The sequence below is a fragment of the Cervus elaphus genome, chromosome 20 (genome assembly GCF_910594005.1).
Source record: "Cervus elaphus chromosome 20, mCerEla1.1, whole genome shotgun sequence".
In the NCBI taxonomy this organism is placed as follows: domain Eukaryota; kingdom Metazoa; phylum Chordata; class Mammalia; order Artiodactyla; family Cervidae; genus Cervus; species Cervus elaphus.
The window spans coordinates 104284385-104307095 of NC_057834.1; the positions used below are offsets into that span (position 1 = coordinate 104284385).

Consider the following 22711-nt stretch of genomic DNA (forward strand, 5'->3'; position numbering starts at 1 on the left):
ATGGATATGAGTTTATACTTTTGTATGCTTGAAAGTGCTCCTAACATTCAATAAGCTGAGAAGTCATTAAGAAAAACCACTGAGCTCTCCTAATCAAAACACAGGTTGTTACTTAACCAAACTTGAGTTTGCCCACCCAAATAAGCAAAATCGATCTACTGACAGGGTTGTGGTGAAAGAAAGTACAGCATTTATTTGCAGGGTGCCAAGCAAGGAGAATGGGCAGTAAATGTTTAAAGGACCTGAACTCCCCAGTGACTTTCAGACAGGAGATTTTTATATTAAAGATAAGGGTAAGGATCTTAAGTGTGTGATTATCTCATGGAATATTCTGATTGATGGGGTTTTAATCAACAAAGTGATGTCTGGCATCTTGATCATCGTTCTTCTGGTTCGAACTTGTTTGGCTGTGGTCACTGGGTTTCATCATGAGATCCTGGTTTCTGAAAAACAACTCAAAGATATGTTGCATTAGTTTATTATCTATATCCCTTGAAAAGGATCTAGGAATCCTGTGACTCTGTTTTATGACTAAACATTTATTTCTTGATTGCTTTTCCTTTGTTCCTGTATTTCCTCACTTCTGTAATTATTAACTGCTTGAGTCTGCTCTTAGGAACTCTGTGAAGACCTAAAAATCTCAATCTTTTTCTACAAACAAGAAGTGGGGACAATAGGAGATTGTATCCAGGAAGACCCTGCAGGGTCCTGCTCAATTTCAGGTCCCTCTGCACTTTGATACTCCTCATCCTGAGGGGAACAGGGGCGACGACCGCTCTGGCTACTTCCTGCTGAACAGGGGCGATGTTAATTCTTCAGAATTAGAGGAGCAAAAGTCTTGAATCTTCTTTTCAAAGAATTCTTGAGTCCCAAGTCTAGCATCATACTTTGAATTATGAAAACATGATTTCTCTCTTTGACCACTTTGTCATAGCATCTGAACAAACAGTTGAAAATTAAGAAACACATTAGAGAGAAGATGATGATCAAATAGAGCCTTGTAACAGTACTCAAAAAAGTCCCCCTATTTCAGATGTGTTCTGAAATAAGTCCTGATGTGCATCCTTTTTATGTACATCCTATAACCAGGTAGCCTTTTGAAGTATTTTGTTTACTCGGGTTTCAACTTCTCCAGAGGTATTGATGTATGTGCAGCATGTATTATTAACCATTACACACACTCCTCCTTGTTCTGCTAATAAGAAATCATGGACTATTCTATTGCCCGGGAACACTCGAGTCAATGAGTTCAAAGATATGTGTTGGGCTACAGTACTTTTATCTGTGTCTTCAGCAATTTGTCCAATTGTGGCAGATAGGTTATGAATTGTATCTCTATTGACATAAACTCTGGCAGTTGGTGTGAGGTTGCCAAAAGAGCTTTGTCCTATATTCTTCTCATATACTGCCAATATCATTCTTTTATTATAGGTGTTTGGTTTAGCGAGCAAAGAGATGTTCTCCAGGCTATACAAGGACAAAGGCATCTTTACATATCCCAGTAGGCAGGACCCTTGTATTTCCCAGCTGTCTAAGCAGCGATATGCCCTCCCTTCACTTCTTGGGGTATTTCCTGTGCCACAGACAAAGTAATATCCTGCCGGGGCACACGTTATACCTCCCAGGGTAGTGAAATTGATACTTTCTTTTTGGGGAAGCACGGACAGTACGTTCTCTAGCCAGGGATCACTACCAGTGCAAGCCTTCCAGATTCTCGTTACATTATATTTAACTTTTCTGACTCTCTGGCATGAATTAGTGTCACTTTTAGCTCTTTCACATTTGTCATTCATACATTTCAGGGGGTTTTGTTCATCACATTTTTTCAGGAGAAAGTCAAGAGACCGCGGTGGACCAATTCTGACTCTTGGTCCCCTGAAAATTTTCTCAGACAAGGTGAAACAAGGGGTAGAGGCATTCTTATGTAATCTGATTAACCTAACTTTGAATGTGCGGCCTGGAGGAGGAAGATGATAGTAGGTCATGGGTTCTGGCACAGTACCAAAATCAATTACGGGGACTATAAGTGGGACAAAGTCTTTCTGGATGTCTTCAGATATCAAATGGCATACCCAACAATTACTTACTTTCTGACCTGTGGCTATACTCTGAGATAACATAATTAGAGAATTTTCCCTCCAGGAAACAGCAGACACCAGTGGGATGAGACAGTAAAGAAAAGCAAGAGCCATCATTATACCTGGGGCCAAGATCTTATGTGGGAAAATAGCAATAGCCCTAAACTTTGGTACTAACTGTATTATCACAAGGTTTAAATTAAAATAGAGCAAAAGTTAAATATCTCTTATTATCAATATCACAGCGAATGATAGGCTTGATTGTCTACAATATAATCACAGGTAAAATGATTAGATGAATCCAGAAGCAAACAAAAAACTATAAGCAAATAATAAAACAGAAAAACGCTCCAGCCAATTATAAATGTTATGATAAATGGTCACAAGTCATTTACAACTTATAAAAGATACTTTCTTTGATTTTAACTGAAGTCCCACTGTGGACTTGTAGGAAGGCAGACTGACTTTGTTCAGCTTTGTGGTTGTCTTTTCTGTAACTGCTGAGGACTGTAGATTTGTAGTTGAGTCAGAAGTGAACTTCATCCGTGTGTAACAGATCCACAACTGTTATACAGTTGACTCCTGTCAATTGAACAGAAGAGCTAGTTAGCAGTAGAACATGGTAAGGCCTCACCCTCTGAGGCTGGAGTTGGTTCTTTGGTGTATATTCTTCCTCATTATTAGGAGCACTCAAGTCTCCAGTTCTAAAACACTGGAAGAGGACATCTATGAGAAACATTATTTATTAGTACCAAATTTAGAAATAGTATTTCAAACTTACCCCAGTGTTTACACATATCTTACAGTGTCTAATTCTTTTACCTTTCAATCACATGTCTGACCACTTAACTGCTCAGAATAGAGAAAGGATCTCTCACACAACATTTCTTAAGGACTCAATTGGAGTCTACTTCTAGGACACATTCTAATTCTAAGCAATGCAATGGGGGCAATTTAATCCACGTTAAGTCAGTTTCTTGACAGATTTTAGCCATTGTCTTTTTTAACGTGTGGTTCTGGTTGATCACAGGCTCTAAGATGCACGCAAACTCTTTTTTATTCCACATATTTTAGATTCCTCCTGAATCATATTAGCAGTAAAGACACCTCCAGTATCACTCTGAATTTAGCTGGGTAGCCCAAATCTAGGAATTATCTCCTAGGTCAAGACCTTTACTACTTCTGAAGTGTTCTTCAATCCAGCAAGGAAATGTTTCTAAGCAGCCTATTAAGGTTACCCATCACTAGTAGGTAGTGAAATTCCCCTTTTACTTTGGGCATGACTATAAAATCTACTCGCCAATCTTCACTCAGGCTCATCTCCTCCACTCCATACAGGGTGGGGGAGTTCCAGTCTTAGAATTATTTTTGGGACAAATGATACATTTTCATAATATTCTTTAAAGTGTCCTTTGCATATTTGATCTTTTAACATAATCCTGTATCTACTGTCCATGATGGGTGCTCAGGTATACTAATCCAATAACCTCTTCCATGAGATATACATGAATTAAAACACTCCTTGGTCATTTTCCACTTGCTCCTAGATACAAAAGACTAAATACTTATTCTCATGACCTTTCAAGGTTCTCAGTACATCAGGTTAAATTGGATCAGGTTTATACTTAGAATCCGTGCTATAACTAAAGGTGTTTTTGCTGACTGTCCTGGGCAATGCACAACTCCCACCTCCTTTGGCTTGAACACTGTGTCTAGCAGTTTCAAAACTTCCTGGGGGCATGTTGATTTCATTTTCTTCAGAAGTGAGCAATCTATCTTTCCAAATCGCCCCGTATGCATTCACAACTGAAAAGGCATATTTCGAGTCAGTATAGATGTTAACTATATTAACCTCACAGAGACAGAAAAGTCAACTGAGAACAATAATCTAACTTTCTGGGCCAAGTACATGATGGCAAAGCTTCCACTCCTAGGGTCTCCTGCAAGGTTATCACTGTGTATCTGCTCTTTCAGTTTCCATGGTCCATGAATTAATTCCGTTTGAGAAGTTCTCGATGTCTGGATCTCCCAAGGAATCATTAATCAGGCCCAAACAGCTGCTCAACAATCTGCAAACAATAATGCATGAACCTGAGTGCATGGGCCACCCAAAGGGGGGGGAACAATGAGACCAGATTTGAAAAGGACATAGTCTTTGGGGTCACATTGGGATTATCAAATAAAATTGACTGATATCCTCCCAAGTGGTCTGAAGTGAGCCAATATCCACCCTTTAGTTCCAACAGCAGCAACACATAGTGGGATGTAAACACCATGGTTGGCTGTCCTGGAGTGAATTCTGCTTCTTGCCACAAATCCAGCGCAGCAGCTATGATGCTCAGATATATTGACCAATCCTGGATTATACTGTCCAAAGCCTTTGTGAAATAGGATACTGGGCATTTTGTGCTCTCAGATTGTAGGTCAATACCTCCAGTCTCACTACCTGTCTTTTATGTTTAAAAGGATCAAATGACTTTTTCAAACGTGGCAAACCCAGAACAGGGGCAGTCAGTAGTTTTCCCTTCATTGATTGGAAGATTTTTCACATTCTCTGCTCCCCACTGAAGGCTTATTGTTAGACTTATTTTAGGGCCTCGTGTAACTGTTTAACTATTAGCTTAAGTTGGGGACTCATGTGCAGCAGAATCTTGCCATTCCAGGAACCGAGGCAACTGTCTTCGGTTTTGGACACTGTTACTCTGGGGACTGTCTCCAGGCAGTCCTAGAGCCATTGCTCTGGCCTTTGGTCAGTTTGATTCCTAGATATTTCACTGACAGTTGTGAAATTTGGGCCTTTTTCCGAGAGAGTTTAGAGCTTCATTTGGCCAGAGAGTTGAGATTGTTTATTGCTTTGATTTTCAGATCTTCCTTACAAATGCAAATAACTCTTGGGATTCAAGACTCAAAATAATATAGAAAAAGACCTCTGTTAAGCCTAACAATAATCTTCAGGTTAAGATAGTCAATTGAATAAGTACTGGGGACTACAGTTTGGATATCTTTCACTATCTGATTTATGGCTCTTATGTCCTGAATGAATCAGTGTTCTTCAGTGCCTGGTTTCGTAAAGTCAGGATGTGAGTATTATACGGTGAAGGCATGCATGCATGCTGAGTTGCTTTTAGTCATGTCCATCTCTTTGCGACCCTATGGACTGTAGCCTACCAGGCTCCTCTGTCCATGGGATTCTCCAGGCAAGTATACTCAAGTGGGTTGCTGTGCCCGACACCTGGGGATCTTCCCAACACAGGATTGAACCCATGTCTCTTACATCACCTGCATTGGCAAGCAGATTCTAACCACTGGTGACACATAGGAAGCCTGTAAGATGACTGAGGGAGGAAAATAAGCAGGTATTTTTAAAATCCAGTTTGTCAAAGTCTGCATCCCTGTTTTGCTTGCTCCTAGAAGGCGAGGGTGGGATGTTCTGAGAGAATAGCATTGAAACAAGTATACTGTCAAGGGTGAAACAGATCACCAGCCCAGGTTGGATACATGAGACAAGTGCTCAGGGCTGGTGCACTGGGAAGACCCATAGGGCTGGGATGGAGAGGGAGGCGGGAGGGGGGGTCGGGAAGGGGAACACATGTAAATCCATGGCTGATTCGTGTCAGTGTATGGCAAAAACCATTACAGTGTTGTAAAGTAATGAGCCTCCAACTAATAAAAATAAATGGGGAAAAAATAAAAAATAAAAATAAAAATTTATCTTGCCAAATTTGGCCAGGATGCTTCAATGAAAAATACATAAATAAGTAAAGGGTATTGCCTTAAGCTCAGCGTTTGAGTGTCCAGTTTGTTTCAGCTTTACTGCTACGGCCTTCCTTGCTGTACCTGCCGTCTGATCAGTCTATGCTCTCAGGCTTCCCTGATGCAGGCTGTCTTCAGGGATGCTAGTGGCTCCATCTCTTGACAGGATGGCTGCCTGCAAGGCACAGGCTTGTTCTGGTAGTCCCTCTCTATTCAGTCTTCCAGGAGCGAAAGTCATTTTAGCATAATAAATCTCACCTCAACAATGAGACTGGGCTCTCTGGCATGTATATAAAAGCGTGTTTTAAGTTAATTGCCTCAATCTAGGCGCTGCAAAGCAGTTTTGGGAGAGGCATTCTGTAGACTCCTCTTGACACGGCTCTTTTTTTGGGTTAACTCATGTTCAAAACTGAGCTAGTGGCTCCAGTACCAATCAGAAAGTCAGTTGTCTGTTTCCCAAAAAAGGGTTCCCTGGCGCTCCTGGTGGGAGGTGGGATGGAGCCTGTTTCCCCAAGTGAATTCCCTGACTTTCCTCACTCTCTCTTGTCTCCAGCATGAAAAATGATTTCTCCTCTTCTTCTGGTTTCTGTTTTTAAGTTGGGACAGATTTTCTTACTGAAAGCTTCTTGGCTTTCAGTAAGCACTGCTGGGGATGCACTTTAACATGTCCCCTTTAGGGGTCTCTTTTCTGAGGGCTACCCTTCACTCTCTTGGGTCCCTGGAATCTTGTCCTCTGTTCAGATTTCTTGTCTCCTCATTTCTCTGGTCAGTGAGTATCGCTGCCAGAATGGGCATCTGCTGCTTCTTTTAAAGGGTCTCCTTTTGTTCTTGTATGCCCTCCTGACTGTGAGAAACCGAAAGCAGTTTCTATTACACCAAAAGAGAGATTAGAAGCAGAAAAAGACCTTCTACCTTTTGCACAATTTCTAGATATAGGGGGCACTCTGAGCCAGAGGGTCTGGTTAACTAACTTGAAATTCTCCAGATTATCTAGATTCACATCTGTATATTGGTGATATACCCTGTACATTCTCTCCCCAAACTCAGGTTTTTTTACTGTGGCTGTTTGCACACTCCTTGCACCTTATGAAAACTCTTGGTTTGGTTCTCCCTTTTCAAGCCCTACCATGATGCACTCCTTGTAATGCTCAATTCCAGCTTTATCTCCTAGGTCATTCTCCTCCCAGTCTGGATCTGTGGTGGGAATTGCTTTTGCTGCTGGTGCTGGGAGGGGATTGCCAGAGACAGCAACATGCATTCCATCTGCCTCTTCTCTAGCATTTTCTATTACCATCCTCATCTCTTCCTCAGCCATTGGGGTAGTTAGGAAGCTCTGACCCAATTTGGACTGTGGGTGGCATTTTCTATCCTGGTACGGTCATCACAATAGGTTGGTATATTAATTTTCCAATTGAACAAGTCTGAATTTGAAAAGGGAGAGTATATCCACATGAATCCTGCTGGCTGACCTTGGGCACTTATTCCTCCAATGAGAATCTGCCTCAGTGTGAATGCCTTGCCTGAATATAAGTGGTTCTCTGACCAATATGGGTGCTCTGTTGGATATAAGAGGGAGACAATTCCTCCTTCCTCAGCTTCTACCTGAGCAGGTGAAGGTGAATTTGTTGCTATGGGATCTACGGCCCCTGCCCCTGCTTCCCCATTCTGCCCACCATACAAGTGAGATGGATATCTAGGAGCATTTATTTGTTGAATTAATTTCCTTCTCTTGATTCCTGAGAATCTGGTAAAACTTTTTAAATAGAACTTTTAGTATCTCCTTATTTGAGGAAATTTCTTTCTCTGTCATAATTTATGCATGTTACATTTTTCTCTGAATAGGTTCACTTGGTAAAATAATATCAAAGGCTGTACTTAAGAAGCATCATTCCATTTCCTCCCTTTTTAACAAAACAGTTCTGGTTGAAAGATGGTGTTATTTAGAGAGATACTGGGGGGCAATGTAGTCCAGGTCCTAGACAACTGAGGCCAAGTTGTGTTACAATAGAACACCATTTTTTTTTTCAGAGGTGCTTAAATATTTACCAATTCTGCAAAATATACTCTCAGAGTCTACAAAATGGAACAGATCTTTCATTATCTACTTTGAATTGTTCACAGAGTGCTGTCAAATGTTAAAGAAGGAAGTAAGTTCACAAACACAAGGCATCTCTCAGGGTTACAGATTCTTCAGTTCAATACAGAAAACCCTCAAAATCAATGCCCAGTCATGGACAGACTGGGCTAAAAGAAAGAATACCTTGGTGTCATCACACATGAGCTCTGCTATTTCACAGAGATGTCACAAGCAAGTGCCTTGTTTCCATCACCTCGATGCACCAAGGGCCATTGTAATACAGTTGGTGGCAGAGGTTCAGGGTTGCCCCTGAGACAAAGGTGCTCAGGAATCTGCGGGACAGAATCTTAGAGCCACTTCTTGCTAGTGGCCAATGTGCCACAAAGACATCCAGCTGGGGTGGTGGTCCTTTCACAGTCACCAAAATAGTTGCATACTTGAACTCAGGTTTAGTTGCAGCAAAGTCAATCTATGGATTCCAGGTTGTGGTGAAGGAAAAGTACAGTGTTAATCTGCAGGTCATCAAGCAAGGAGTTCAGGTCCTTTGAGCATAAGTTGCCTATTCTCCTTGCTTGGTGCCCTGCCAATAAATGCTCTACTTTCCTTCATCATGACCGACTGTCAGTAGATTGACTGCTGTGCATCATGTGAATGAACCCAAGTTCAGTTCAGTAACAAAGCTACTCTATATGTCCTACAAGTGCTATTAAAGCAAATATCAAGGAAAACTGAAAGTAAGGACAAAGTTGTACATAGCAGTTCAGTTCAGTTGCTCAGTTGTGTCTGACTCTTTGCAACGCCATGAACCGCAGCACTCCAGGCCTCCCTGTCCATCACCAACTCCCGGAGTCCACCCAAACCCACGGCCGTCAAGTCGGTGATGCCATCCAGCCATCTCATCCTCTGTCGTCCCCTTCTCCTGCTACCCCCAATCCTTCCCAGCATTAGGGTCTTTTTCCTTCCATGAGTCAGCTCTTTGCATGAGGTGGCCAAAGTATTGGAGTTTCAGCTTCAGCATCAGTCCTTCCAATGAACACCCAGGACTGATCTCCTTTACACATAAATGCTTACAAAATTAAAGCACTGACTAATATAGCATAATCCAAGTCAAAATAAAGAAATGAAACAAAGAAAAATTTTCAGTTATTGCAATCCAGAAGTATAAATTATTTTGTGCTCCAAAAAACATGGCTAAGACAAAACCAAGAAAAGAGAAAATGCTGAGTTAAAAGTAGAAATTTAAGAGAAAACTGTAAGAATAAAAGCAAAAGCCAAGTAAGAATTTTCCTTAAAGAGAAAAAATAACCATGTGCAAGATTAAGCATAAAAAGTGAGCCAGTGTGGGTATTTTAAAAGACACATCAGCAAATGTATGGTAATAAAGAAAAAAAATCTAGATGGAACACATGATATCCTAGCAAGATTTTAAATAATCAAATATTAATCCAAAAATAATCCATCTGGTGCCATCAGTTCAGTTCAGTCACTCAGTCATGTCTGACTCTTTGTGATCCCAAGGAGAGCAGAACATCAGGCTTCCCTGTCCATTACCAACTCTTGGAGCTTACTCTTGCTCATGTCCATAGAGTTGGAGATGCCATCCAACCACCTCACCCTTTGTTGTCCCCTTCTCCCCTCACCTGCAATCTTTCCCAGCATCAGGGTCTTTTCCAATGAGTCAGTTCTTCCCATCAAGTGGCCAAAGTATTGGAGTTTCAGCTTCAACATCAGTCCTTCCAGTGAATATTCAAGACTGAGTTCCATTGGGATTGACTAGTTGGATCTCTTTGCAGTCCAAGGGATTCTCAAGAGTCTTCAACATCACAGTTCAAAAGCTTCAATTCTTTGGTGCTCAGCTTTCTTTATAGTCCAACTCTCACACCCATGCGTGACTTCTGGAAAAACCAAAACTTTGACTAGATGGACCTTTGTTGGCAAAGTAATGGCTCTGCTTTTTAATACGCTGTCTAGGTTGGTCATAACTTTTCATCCAAGGAGCAAGCGTCTTTTAATTTCATGGCTACAGTCACCATCTGCAGTGATTTTGGAGCCCCCAAAAATAAAGTATGACACTGTTTCCATTATTTCCTCATTTATTTGCCATGAAGTGATGGGACCAAATGCCATGATTTTAGTTTTCTGAACGTTGAGTTTTAAGCCAACTTTTTCACTCTCCTCTTTCACTTTCAACAAGAGGCTCTTTAGTTCTTTTTCACTTTCTGCCATAATGGTGGGGTTATCTGCATATCTGAGGTTATTGATATTTCTCCTGGCAATCTTGATTCCAGCTTGTGTTTCATCCAGCCTGGCATTTTGCATAATGTACTCTGCATATAAGTTAAAGAAGCAGGGTGACAATATACAGCCTTGATGTATTCTTTCCTGATTTGGAACCAGTCTGTTGTTCCATGTCCAGTTCTAACTGTTGCTTCTTGACCTGCATACAGATTTCTCAGGAGGCAGGTCAGGTGGTCTGATATTCCTATCTCTTGAAGAATTTTTCACAGTTTGTTGCGATCCACACAGTTAAAGGCTTTTGTGTAGTCAATAAAGCAGAAGTAGATGTTTTTCTGGAACTCTCTTGCTTTTTTGATGATCCATTGGATGTTGGCAACTTGATCTCTGCTTCCTCTGCCTTTTCTAAATAAAGCTTGAACACCTGGAAGTTCATGGTTCACATACTGTTGATGCTTGGCTTGGAGAATTTTGAGCATTACTTTGCTAGCATGTGAAATGTGTGCAATTGTGCGGTAGTTTGAACACTCTTTGGCATTGCCTTTCTTTGAGATTGGAATGAAAAATGACCTTTTCCAGTCCTGTGGCCTCTGCTGAGTTTTCCAAATTTTCTGGCACATTGAGTGCAGCACTTTCACAGCATCATCTTTTTAGGATTTGAAATAGCTCAACTGGAATTCCATCACCTCCACTTGGTTTGTTCATAGCGATGCTTCCTAAGGCCCACTTGACTTCACATTCCAGGATGTCTGGCTCCAGGTGAGTAATCACACCATTATGGTTATCTGGGTCATGAAGATCTTTTTTGTAGAGTTCTTCTGTATATTCTTGCCACCTGTTCTTAATATCTTCTGCTTCTGTTAGGTACATAACATTTCTGTCCTTTATTGTGCCCATCTTTGCATGAAATGTGAAGATTCACACACTTCATGTGTCCTGGTCCCATCACTTCATGAAAAATAAATGGGGAAATAATGGAAACAGTGACTGACTTTATTTTCTTGGGCTCCAAAATCCCTGCAGATGGTGATTGCAGCCATGAAATTAAAAGTCGTCTGCCCCTTGGAAGAAAAGCTATGACCAACCTTGATGGCATATTCAAAAGCAGAGACATTACTTTGTCAAAAACGTCCATCTAGTCAAAGCTATGGTTTTTCCAGTAGTCATGTATGGTTGTGAGGGTTGAACCATAAAGATGGCTGAGCACCAAAGAATTCATGCTTTTGAACTGTGGTGTTGGAGAAGACTCTTGAGAGTCCCTTGGACTGCAAAGAGATCAAACCAGCCAATCCTAAAGGAAATCAGTCTTGAATATTCACTGGAAGGGCTGATGCTGAAGCTGAATCTCCAGCTCCAGTATTTTGGCGATCTAATGCAAAGAACTGACTCCTTGAAAAAGAACGTGATGGTGGGAAAGATCGAAGGCGGGCGGAGAAGCGGACGACAAAGGATGAGATCATTGGATGGCATCACTGACTCAATGGATGTGAGTTTTAGCAGGCTCTGGGAGCTGGTGATGGACAGGGAAGACTGGCATGCTGCAGTCCATGCGGTCAAAAAGAGTCAGACACAACTGAGTGACTGAACTGAACTGAATCCAAAAAATATAAACAAACACAGAATCCTCATTAGTGAGGATTAAAAAAAAACAAACAGTAAAATGTCCAAGATTTTAAAAAGGTTCCACATCCAGAAACTTCCACTCAGCAATATAGAACAGACGATATTCATTAAACATTTCTGAACTACACAAAAGCTAAAATAAGAAAGTACTTCACTGAGGAGTGAATAACAAATTCTAAACCACCACTAAAAAATCATTCATGTTTCTTATATTAAAAGTGTAAGGAAATTGATAAATCAAAATTTTAAAATAGAGGGAATTGCAAAACAATGAGTACTAAACATGAAAGGTTTCCCAAGACAAAAAGTTGTGGCTGCTGCTGCGGCTAAGTCACTTCAGTCGTGTCTGACTCTGTGCGACCCCATAGACGGCAGCCCACCAGGCTCCCCCATCCCTAGGATTCTCCAGGCAAGAACACTGGAGTGGATTGCCATTTCCTTCTCCAATGCATGAAAGTGAAAAGTGAAAGTGAAGCTGCTCAGTCGTGTCCGACTCAGCAACCCCATGGACTGTGCAGCCTACCAGGCTCCTCTGTCCACGGGATTTTCCAGGCAAGAGTACTGGAATGCGGTGCCATTGCCTTCTCCAGAAGTTTTGGCTATAACTGAAAAAAATAAGATCACTATTACCTATCTTCTGTGGGAATAATTATGATTTTTCAGGAACTTGGAACACCTATTAAAATAAAAAATAATACACATACTCTCCCCTTAATGACCTACACAAGCATTAAAACCACCTGGACTTGACAATACACGAGCCAAGCGTTAAGTACTGAGGTTTTCATGACAAAAACTCAGAAAACAAATATCCTTTAATAAGAGAAGCATTGAGCCAAGGAAGCTCAATGCCCACCGAGAGATCAGAATGCACTGGTTAGGGCTGTCTTGGATACATTAGAGGAAAAAACAAGCTGCAAATAATGTAGATAGTACAAGCCCATTTTTGTAAATACACTCAAAGCCATAGTAGTGAGAATGGACTGTAAACAGATAAAAACATGCTCCATGATTATTAGTCAGGGGAATGCTAACAAAACTGGTTCCAGTGTTCGAAAAAGTTGATGATGGCAGGGGCTAAATGCCTACCCCTCCACCTGGAAAGGGACAACAGAGCTGGTAGATCCTTTGGGTAATTAAAATGTGAAATGTATAGAGTAATGCCTAACTCTGGGTGCTCCAGAGTACTCTGTGGGATTATGAATTATTCTTTCTCTCATGAAAAGGGAATCCACAAAGTTGCCAGCAATTTCAGAAAAACAAACAGACAAAAAAAAAGCACCCTAAGAATAGGGTTCCTGTTTTGAAAAGTTAACTCAGTACAGAGAAAATGAAGTAGACAATAAACATATAAAATGATGGCAGTCATAAGCTAAGAAAATGCAAATCCGAACAAGCTGTTTTCCATCCCCAATTAAGGGGAATTGGATTAAGGTGGGGCAGCCTTGCATAAAGGCCAGGTGAGTCCCAGAATTGGAGAAAATGAAACACATCCAAACTCAGTTTATGATTTGCTCCATTTATTGCACACAATCACACAAGCACTCTAAGGTAGACACGCCAGTAAAAAAGAAGAGCAATCTGGAAGGTATCTAACTGGCACCCCACTTTCTGGGCTGTTAAGAGTAGTGTGAGCAAGAAGTCACAGAGCCTCCAACTGGACTCAGTCCCCAGACAAGGGCCTGTGAGCTACTCAGCTTAGCAGTCTCATTTTTCAGGAGCCTCCAATACAGAATACCCGTGAAGCCTCAGGGAATTCTTATGTATGTCAGTGCTCCTGTTCCAGTGATGGCATCCCTGGACCTCACCAAACAAATTCCATATCCATATTAACACCTGTATTATGTCACACTTAAATACTCATAGCCTAACAGGATATTAAAAACAATCATCATACAAACTCACACTGGCCGCTGTGACTCCATTTCAAACTACCTAACATAGCCTAAAGTCACACAAGGTGAGTAGGAATCACATGATTAAAAGTCACATCAAATTTTAGCACCCCTCACCTCCCCATCCCCTGCAAAGCCTGGGATACAAACTGTTATATGTCACTCACCCTTCCTAACTGATCGCTGTCTCCAAATTTCACCCTCCTGTTGCATATTGTCAGAGCAAGTTCTTTAGGACATAAACCAGCACATCACCACACTGAATAAAAGCCCGTGTCAGCTACAGATTGGCACTTGGCATCTACCTCTACGAGGATTAAATCATATGTTGCTGCAGCTTCTGACTTTCAACAGCCCCCGAAAGTTCACTGTGGAGAGCTGAGGCACTCTGGACTCTGGGAAAAGCTGGCAGAACAGGTCTTCAGATAGATACTTTCAGGAGCTGATTTTATGAGCCCAAGTCTTGCATCTCCTGGTTATTAGAAAAGCACCAAAGTCCTTCATGGTGATGTCTGCTCTTTCTGCCTAGGAGAAGTTGTTGTTTGTTGCTTTTAGTCAACAAACTAAAATTTGTATCCTAACTACAAACTAAGTTGTGTCCGATTCTTTGTGACCCCATGGACTGTAGTGCGACAGGTTTTTCTGCACATGGATTTCCCAGGCAAGAATCCTGGATGGGTTGCTAGCTCCTTATCCAGGGATCTTCCCCACCCAGGGATTGAACCTGAGTCCACAAGTCTTCTGCATTGGCAGACAGATTCTTTACCACTGAGCCAGCATGGAAACCCAATGAGCAGAAGCCTTTGGCAAAAGTTATGTGCTGGATTGCATGAGTTTCCCTTTCACCATAATCACATATATACTCATTTCCCCCCTTACTTCTTTGGATCAGTTTCTCTGAGCTATCTGAAATGCCATCTCCCAGGCTGCAGTCCTCATTTTGCTCCAAATAAAACTGAGCTTGGAACATCTCACGTTGTACAGTTTTTAAACGTCAGCACCCTGGAGTCTTTCTGTATACTAAGACCCTCTGATGATCCTCCAAGCCTGATCTGAAATTTGCCAAGTTTGCCCCACATTGGATGTTTAAACTTTGCTTTCCACCTTAATTTAGGGATTCTGAACCCAGAGTGGATAGATTCTCAGTGGTGCCTAGGATAGGGCAAGAAAGAGACCATATCTGTTTTCATTCATATCTGAATGGAATTTAGCTTGATAAAACTATCAAAATAATAATTGAGATATAGAATATTTGAGCCTCTTAACCTATTATTAAATAAGATTGAGTGGTAGATCTAAACTATTTTTGAATTTTAACTTAGAATATAAAGTTGTATTTCATGATACCTGCAAAACTATAACATGAAATGAAAAAAGCTATGATTTCCAGTGATGGCAAAGTCATGATTCTGTTTATAATATCAGACCATCAAAGCTCCAGATTAAGGATTCCCACCCTACACTCATTCCTTATCAGTCCAAAAGGTCTGTTCCCCTGATTCACTAAAATATGTGTGCTCCCACACCCCCTCCACTTCTCCATTTACTAAGACACTCAACTACCAAGTTTTAGCTGCTGCTAAAAAAAAATTATAAATGATCCCAAAATGGCATCTCTTATGCTAAAGTCTAGGCACCAATCCTAGACTTTGCACTTAACTTACTTGCAGTTTCCACCTTCCCCAGAAATGTAACCTTAGCCAGCCGGATCAGAATTTTCTGATTGGCACCGAAGAGGTTATCTGTTTTGTGGCCCCTCTCTATAGCCTGCCCCCAGATCAAGAAGCTGTCTACATGATGAAGCTGCCATTCTTTTCCCTCAAAAGATGTCCTGGCCAAAAAATAATCTTTTCTTTCCCTAAGGGCTAGAAAGGATACTTCCCAGTTTGACCTTCAAATTGATTGAGTTTTGTTTTACACCTCTGCTCACCGACGGAGGTCCTTGTTCTGGAAGGAGGATGAGTTCTCTGCAGAGCAGGATGGTCTCCTGTGCAGCTGTGACTCGGGGCCTAGAATTCAAGCAAAGCGGTTGATACAGAATTCAAAGTTTAAGGTTTAGTATGCGGATAAGTACATCCATTTGTACTCAGAAAATAAAAAAGTACTTTTCTACATATGCATTTGCTTAAATTTACATGTTTTTCCTTTTGTTTTTAGAAAAAGAGCTCAATTTTCTAACAATGAAGGAAATGTAGGAAGAGTTACTACTTCCAACTCTATCCCCAGCCAGAAAAAATCTGAAGATATAGGTTGGAGCTAAAGTTCAGGTATCATGTCTAGGGAATGGAGGAGAAAGAATCACAGTCTGGGTTCCCTAAGTTTGGAAACTCTCGCTTATACCATTGCCTCCAAAGACACTGTCAATTTCACCTCCCAACCATGTTTCTAAAGCATGAGTTCTTGCTCATTTCCTCCTGGTCTTTATTTTCTTCTCTCATGGCACTACTATTTTCGTATTCCCAATTTCTTAATAAGAGACACCTAGGAAGGTGCCTTTCTCATGATCCGGTGAGAGACAGAGCAGGTATAAAGCTAGGGGAGCCCAGGACAGCATCTGCCCCATGCCCCATACTTCTGTCAGCCTTACCTGGAGAGGGGCTCCAGCCCTAGGACTCAACCTGGAGCAGAGTGAGGAAGGAGGCTAGATCCAGGCTGCTCTTATGTTGTCTCCTCCCTCCCCTTGCAGAGTTTGCAAATCTCTAGGCTCAATGCCTTTTAAATCCCACCCCTTCCCTACCTCTCCTGACATCTCATGCAACCCTGAAGCCACTGCTAACTTCCAATCTTGACTTTCTATCCATAATCACCGAGCTCCACCTTCAGGTTCAATTCTTGGGCACTTCTGTTTCTCCCCCACGCCACAATTGTCAGGATTCCAGGCTTTCAAGGAAATAAAAATGAAAAAAAAAAAAAAAGAAAGAAACTGTTCATCCTTTAGTTGTGTCTGATGCTTTATGACCTCATGGACTACACAGCCCACCAGGCTCCTCTGTCCATGGAATTCTGGCAAGAATACTGGAGTGGATAGCCATTCCCTTGTCCGAGGGAATCTTCCTGACCCAGGGATTGAACCTGGGTTTCCTGCATTGCAGCTGGATTCTTTACTGTCTGAGCCACCAGGGAAGACCCCTCAAGGCAATACAGGCAACACTAATTACCAAGTTATTCAGCTACAACCCCAAGAGTCAACCTTGACTTCTCTCTTTTCTTCTATCCCCACATTTAATCATCCCCAAGTCCTTGGAATTGTCGTCGTCTTTCTCTCTCCGTGGTTCTGTAGTTACGTGTGACTCTACGCGGCCTTCCTGGGGCAGAGTCCTACTATGTCTTCTATTTTAACTCGTCTCTGAGGTCCCCAGAAAACAATATTTGATGCACATTTTCAGAACTGTTGTACAGATCCTAAAATCCCCACATAATGGAAGAAGTCATTGACTTTAAAAAAATGTATGTGAAAGTTGTGAGTTAAGTTTTACTGGGAGAAATATGAGGACTGTAGCCTGGGAGACAGCACCTCAGATAGCTCTGATAAACTACTCCGCAGAGGTAGTGGGGAAGGTCAGCACAGATGTGATTTTGGTAAAGGGGTAGTTTATGCAATCAAGCGCATCATTTTTGTAGAAGTTTTCTGCTAGTCTCGTGAAAGCTTCTAGATATGAGGAGATGCAAGAATTGGGCCCATAAGGCCATCTTCTGAAAATATCTGTCTAAATACCTGTTGATTTTTTCCAGAGCACAGAGTGCCTCATTCAGCTCTCCCCCCAGAACTCCTTTCATGGAGTGTTGAAAGTCAGTAGCTGCAGCAGCGCATGATTTAACCCTTGTAGAGGTAGATGGCAAGTGTCAATTTGTAGCTGCCAAAATTAACTGCTTGAAGACCATGAACACATAGCCCCCCAGACCTAGTGGAGCCAGAGGATTGATAAAGTGATACTGTCCTGTTACCTTACCACCAACAAATCAGAGAATTATAAACAACCTGATTACATTCCTTGTGACTGCCCACCCCCTCCTCCTTCCACAGCCTTTAGAAATGCTACCTACTCCAAAAAGAGTGCTGTCCTGAAACCTATCAGGGAGTTCAAGTATTTTGAGCACTAGCTGATTGGACTCTTGCTTGATGCCCTGCACTTTTCTTCACCACAACCAGGTGTCAATAAATTGGCTTTGCTGCATGCAGTCGAGCAGACCCAAGTTTGGTTCAGTAACAGCTCCCAGCAGTTGTCACAGGGCCCAGCAGTAAGGACAGGCAAGCATCATGGCTTGGAGACCGAAAAAACATGGCCAATATTCAGTTCACAAATCACTTGGTTTATTACATGCAATTAGCCTGCAAGACACATTAGTCAAATTTGGAATATAGAAAAGAGGGTCGGGAACCTCTCCGAGGAGAAGTCTGAGCACAAGACATGTCAGCAGGACCAGTGGTCTGCTGTCTGCAGTGGGTCTCCAGACAAGTGTGAGTGGGAAGTGGCCCTCTGCTCTGACAGGGCCGCTGGCAGTGTCCCTCTGCAGCAGCTCTCAGCAGGTGGAGTCAGGTCCTCAGTGAAGCATCTAATTTTAAGGAATAACATTTACCCCTGGGGAGGGGACCTTGGCTCATAAGTTGCTTCTTCTGTTCCAGTGACTTGTGTCACCCATCAGACTTCCCTCAGTTTATCCCTCAGTCCTCCAGCTGACTTTTCAAGACAAAAAAATGTGGAATTTCACCCTGGCTACTGAGGCTTAAAACCCTTCACTTAGGTTAAAGTCCTACAAGTTTCACACAAGATGAATAGGAATCATAACACAAAAGAAATTATATCATGACATCATTTATAACTAATATTTGAGAACATTTATATTATTAATGGTACTTACTCTAATAAGTTCAATTTACATTTTGTTTCACATCTCAATACATCTCAAAAAGAAAGTCAAATTAATTATGGTCAAATGCATAATGCCAAAATTTATAAATGTTTAATGTTCGTATATCTGCATTCAGTTTTCGTTGTAAAGTTCCTTGACTATAAAAAAGAACATTTAGTTCACTCCTTTGATAGGAATTAGCTCTTAATGCTGAGATGGCTTTTTCTTGGTATTTCTTCTATGATTATATGAATGGTATTGAATGGCAAGGTACTCATCATGTTAATTTTTAAAAATGCCCACAGCCAACTATTATAATTAGAATAATAGACAGGTAGACAGGTAATGCAACTGCCCAATATTTTTGAGGCTGGTAGATTAAGCCTATGAAGTTTAACCAGCATTCAGTGATAAAAAGCCTTCACAAGTTATAGTATGGTACCAACTAGAAGCTTAAAGAACAGGTAAAAGTTTAAAGAACAGGTAGAAGGTTAAAAAACTGGTAAAAGGTTAAAAAAAGGTAAAAGAACAGAGCACGAATGGATTGCTCTTTCTAGCAACAGCCATAGTGAATTTTCTACTTTCTCCTTGGTTTTGTACATTCTCAATTTTGAGTCTGTGTAAGAGCATGAGGGAGGAAAACTAAGGGAAAGACTGTAGCGCCAAGGCCCCCCACTTCTACTCTATGTCCCCCACCCTATGCTATGGGCCCCTGCCCCTATGCTATGGGCCCCTGCCCCTATGCTATGGCCCCTGCCCCTATGCTATGGCCCCCCACCCCTATGCTATGGGCCCCTGCCCCTATGCTATGGCCCCTGCCCCTATGCTATGGGCCCCTGCCCCTATGCTATGGCCCCCCGCCCCTATGCTATGCGCCCCTGCCCCTATGCTATGGCCCCTGCCCCTATGCTATGGGCCCCTGCCCCTATGCTATGGGCCCCTGCCCCTATGCTATGGCCCCCCGCCCCTATGCTATGGGCCCCTGCCCCTATGCTATGGCCCCTGCCCCTATGCTATGGGCCCCTGCCCCTATGCTATGGGCCCCCCACCCCTATGCTATGGGCCCCTGCCCCTATGCTATGGCCCCTGCCCCTATGCTATGGGCCCCTGCCCCTATGCTATGGGCCCCCCACCCCTATGCTATGGGCCCCTGCCCCTATGCTATGGGCCCCCCACCCCTATGCTATGGGCCCCCACCCTATGCTATGGGCCCCCCACCCCTATGCTATGGGCCCCCACCCTATGCTATGGGCCTCTGCCCCTATGCTATGGCCCCCCACCCCTATGCTATGGGCCCCCACCCTATGCTATGGGCCCCCCACCCCTATGCTATGGGCCCCCACCCTATGCTATGGGCCTCTGCCCCTATGCTATGGCCCCCCACCCCTATGCTATGGGCCCCTGCCCCTATGCTATGGCCCCCAAAGAGTTTAAGAGGCTCAGTTTCCAGGATTCAGGTTCCATACATTCCAACTCTTCTGAGTCCCAGCACCCTGGACTTTTGCTACTAAGGCACTCATCCATCCTGATTCAGGCTGTTGGGCTGAGATCACCTCTGTACCAGCTATGTGACCTAAAACAGTAAGTTAGCAAACCTCTCTGTGATTCCATTTATAAAATAAATGAAGCAGGCAAAATAGTCCCTACCTCATGTTGTTGGCAGAACTTAAAGAAAATTCAGGAAAAATATCTTTCATGATGCTTAGAATTCAGTAATATGTGCATATTGCAACAAGTTTGTTATATATGTGAAAGTAAAAAGAATCAAGGACACCTTCAACATTTGATGCATGTTCTTTGGATTTTTTTTCTAGGACTTATGTTGCTTGCATAAGTTATATAATGAACCTCTTATAACAGTGAACTTTTCTTCTTTAGGGATTTTCCTGAGACTTCAGTGAAATACAAAAAAACAATTGGGGAACTGTAAGATATAATTCAAGCTTTCCAACAGTGAAGATGAAATCTCATCTAGATAGTTATTTAAGCTCTTTTTACCTCCATTTCCTATAAAATGAGAAATTCTTTGGTACCTACCTCATAGATTGTTGATTAAATGAAGTAAAATATGAAAAAATGCTAGAATAGTGAGATGTAAGCCTCATATAATTGTTTGCTATTATATTGCTATTATCATTTGTTTAAACTTGGCTGTATTTTTTCTCAAATAGTTCTCACATACTTTCTTTCTTTCTTTTTTGGTTAATATTATTCCTGGGTAATAATTATTTTCACCACCATTGTAAATTATATTCCACTCCCCCCACCCCCAGTCTATGACTGATAAATTGGAAAGCAGTAGCTGACAGCCTGTGGCTAGTAGCTCACAGTCTAGCATCTCCTGGGAAAGATAGATCTTGTAAACAGATTAATTTTATCACAACAGGTTAATTGAAAAAGTAAAGGCAAGCTTACTGTGAATGGGTTCTGTGAATGGCAGAGAAGGCTGTCAGCCACACTTGCAGGGGTTGTCTGGGCAAGTTTCTTGGAAGCAGTCACAGGGGGCTGGGTCCTCAAGGTCAAAGCATTTTGCACCTGTTGTTGGTACTGTGCTCTCATCACTGCTTAACTCCTGTTCAGTGGATGGGCCAAGGTGGTGGGTTCTACCGCTAATGCCAGAAGTCAAAGTGAAGGCAAAAGAAGAAAACAGATTAGAGAGTCTGTTGCATTCATCTCTACCTGCCCTGGAACTAGATGCCCTGGCCCTTTGCTTTTTCACTCCTGCTGCTCCTAAATTCCACAGAGATTTGCAGCTAACATAGGACTTTCCTTTGGGGTGTAGCACTGTTTTAGCCCAGAGGATATATCCTAACCTAGTAATCTTTCTCTAGAGGAAAGTAGTTTCTCTGGAGAAAGGATGCCTAATTCCATCCTGTATTAAAAATTCTAGTTCTCATTTCAGCGTGAGGACGTTCTCCTGCACTTGAGATCCAGCTATTTCTTTTGAAGGAGGTTTCCTTCTGATGATGTGAATCAGGTAATGGAAAACCTGTGCCATCTTCTGGCCATGTGTGTGAGTAGGTGTCTTGAAAAGTTCTTTTAAAAACATTTTTTATTGAAATATATTTGATGTATAATATTATATAAGTTACAGGTGTACAGTAGAGTGATTCACATTTTTAAAGTTTATACTCCATTTATAGTTCAGTTCAGTCGCTCAGTCGTGTCCGACTCTTTGCGACCCCATGAATCACAGCACGCCAGGCCTCCCTGTCCATCACAAACTCCCAGAGTTTACTCAAACTTGCGTCCATCGAGTCGGAGATGCCATCCAGCCATCGCATCCTCTGTCGTCCCCTTCTCCTCCTGCCCACAATCCCTCCCAGCATCAGGGTCTTTTCCAATGAGTCAACTCTTCGCATGAGGTGGCCAGAGTATTGGAGTTTCAGCTTCAGCATCAGTCCTTCCAATGAACACCCAGGACTGATCTCCTTTAGGATGGACTGGTTGGATCTACTTGCAGTCCAGGGGACTCTGAAGAGTCTTCTCCAACACCACAGTTCAAAAGCATCAATTCTTCGGCACTCAGCTTTCTTCACAGTCCAACTCTCTCATCTATACATGACCACTGGAAAAACCATAGCCTTGACTAGATGGACCTTTGTTGGCAAAGTAATGTCTCTGTTTTTTAATGTGCTATCTGGGTTGGTCATAGCTTTCCTTCCAAGGAGTAAGCATCTTTTAATTTCATGGCTGCAGTCACCATCTGCAGTGATTTTGGAGCCCCCCAAAATAAAGTCTGACACTGTTTCCACTGTTTCCCCATCTATTTCCCATGAAGTGATGGGACCAGATGCCATGATCTTCGTTTTCTGAATGTTAAGCTTTAAGCCAACTTTTTCACTCTCCTCTTTCACTTTCATCAAAAGGCTTTTTAGTTCCTCTTCACTTTCTGCCATAAGGGTGGTGTCATCTGCCTATCTGAGGTTATTGATATTTCTCCCAGCAATCTTGATTCCAGCTTGTGCTTCCTCCAGCCCAGCGTTTCTCATGATGTACTCTGCATATAAGTCAAATAAGCAGGGTGACAATATACAGCCTTGACGTACTTCTTTTCCTATTTGGAACCAGTCTGTTGTTCCATGTCCAGTTCTAACTGTTGCTTCCTGACCTGCATACAGATTTCTCAAGAGGCAGGTCAGGTGGTCTAGTATTCCCATCTCTTTCAGAAATTCCCACAGTTTACTGTGATCCACATA

General features: G+C 42.2%; 1 protein-coding gene and 1 pseudogene across 1 annotated transcript; both read right to left on the bottom strand.

Annotated features, from left to right (window-relative positions):
* Nucleotides 1–206: 206 nt before the first annotated feature.
* On the bottom strand, nucleotides 207–21108 carry LOC122677766 (syncytin-2-like). Its single transcript, XM_043878003.1, is given in 5 exon segments — nucleotides 207–2157; nucleotides 2492–2547; nucleotides 2550–2660; nucleotides 15592–15670; nucleotides 20928–21108. Coding segments are annotated over 3 exon segments (1206 nt in total). The 5' UTR covers nucleotides 2622–2660; nucleotides 15592–15670; nucleotides 20928–21108; the 3' UTR covers nucleotides 207–1079.
* Nucleotides 18645–22711, bottom strand: part of LOC122677767 — a 48009-nt pseudogene continuing 43942 nt past the window's right edge.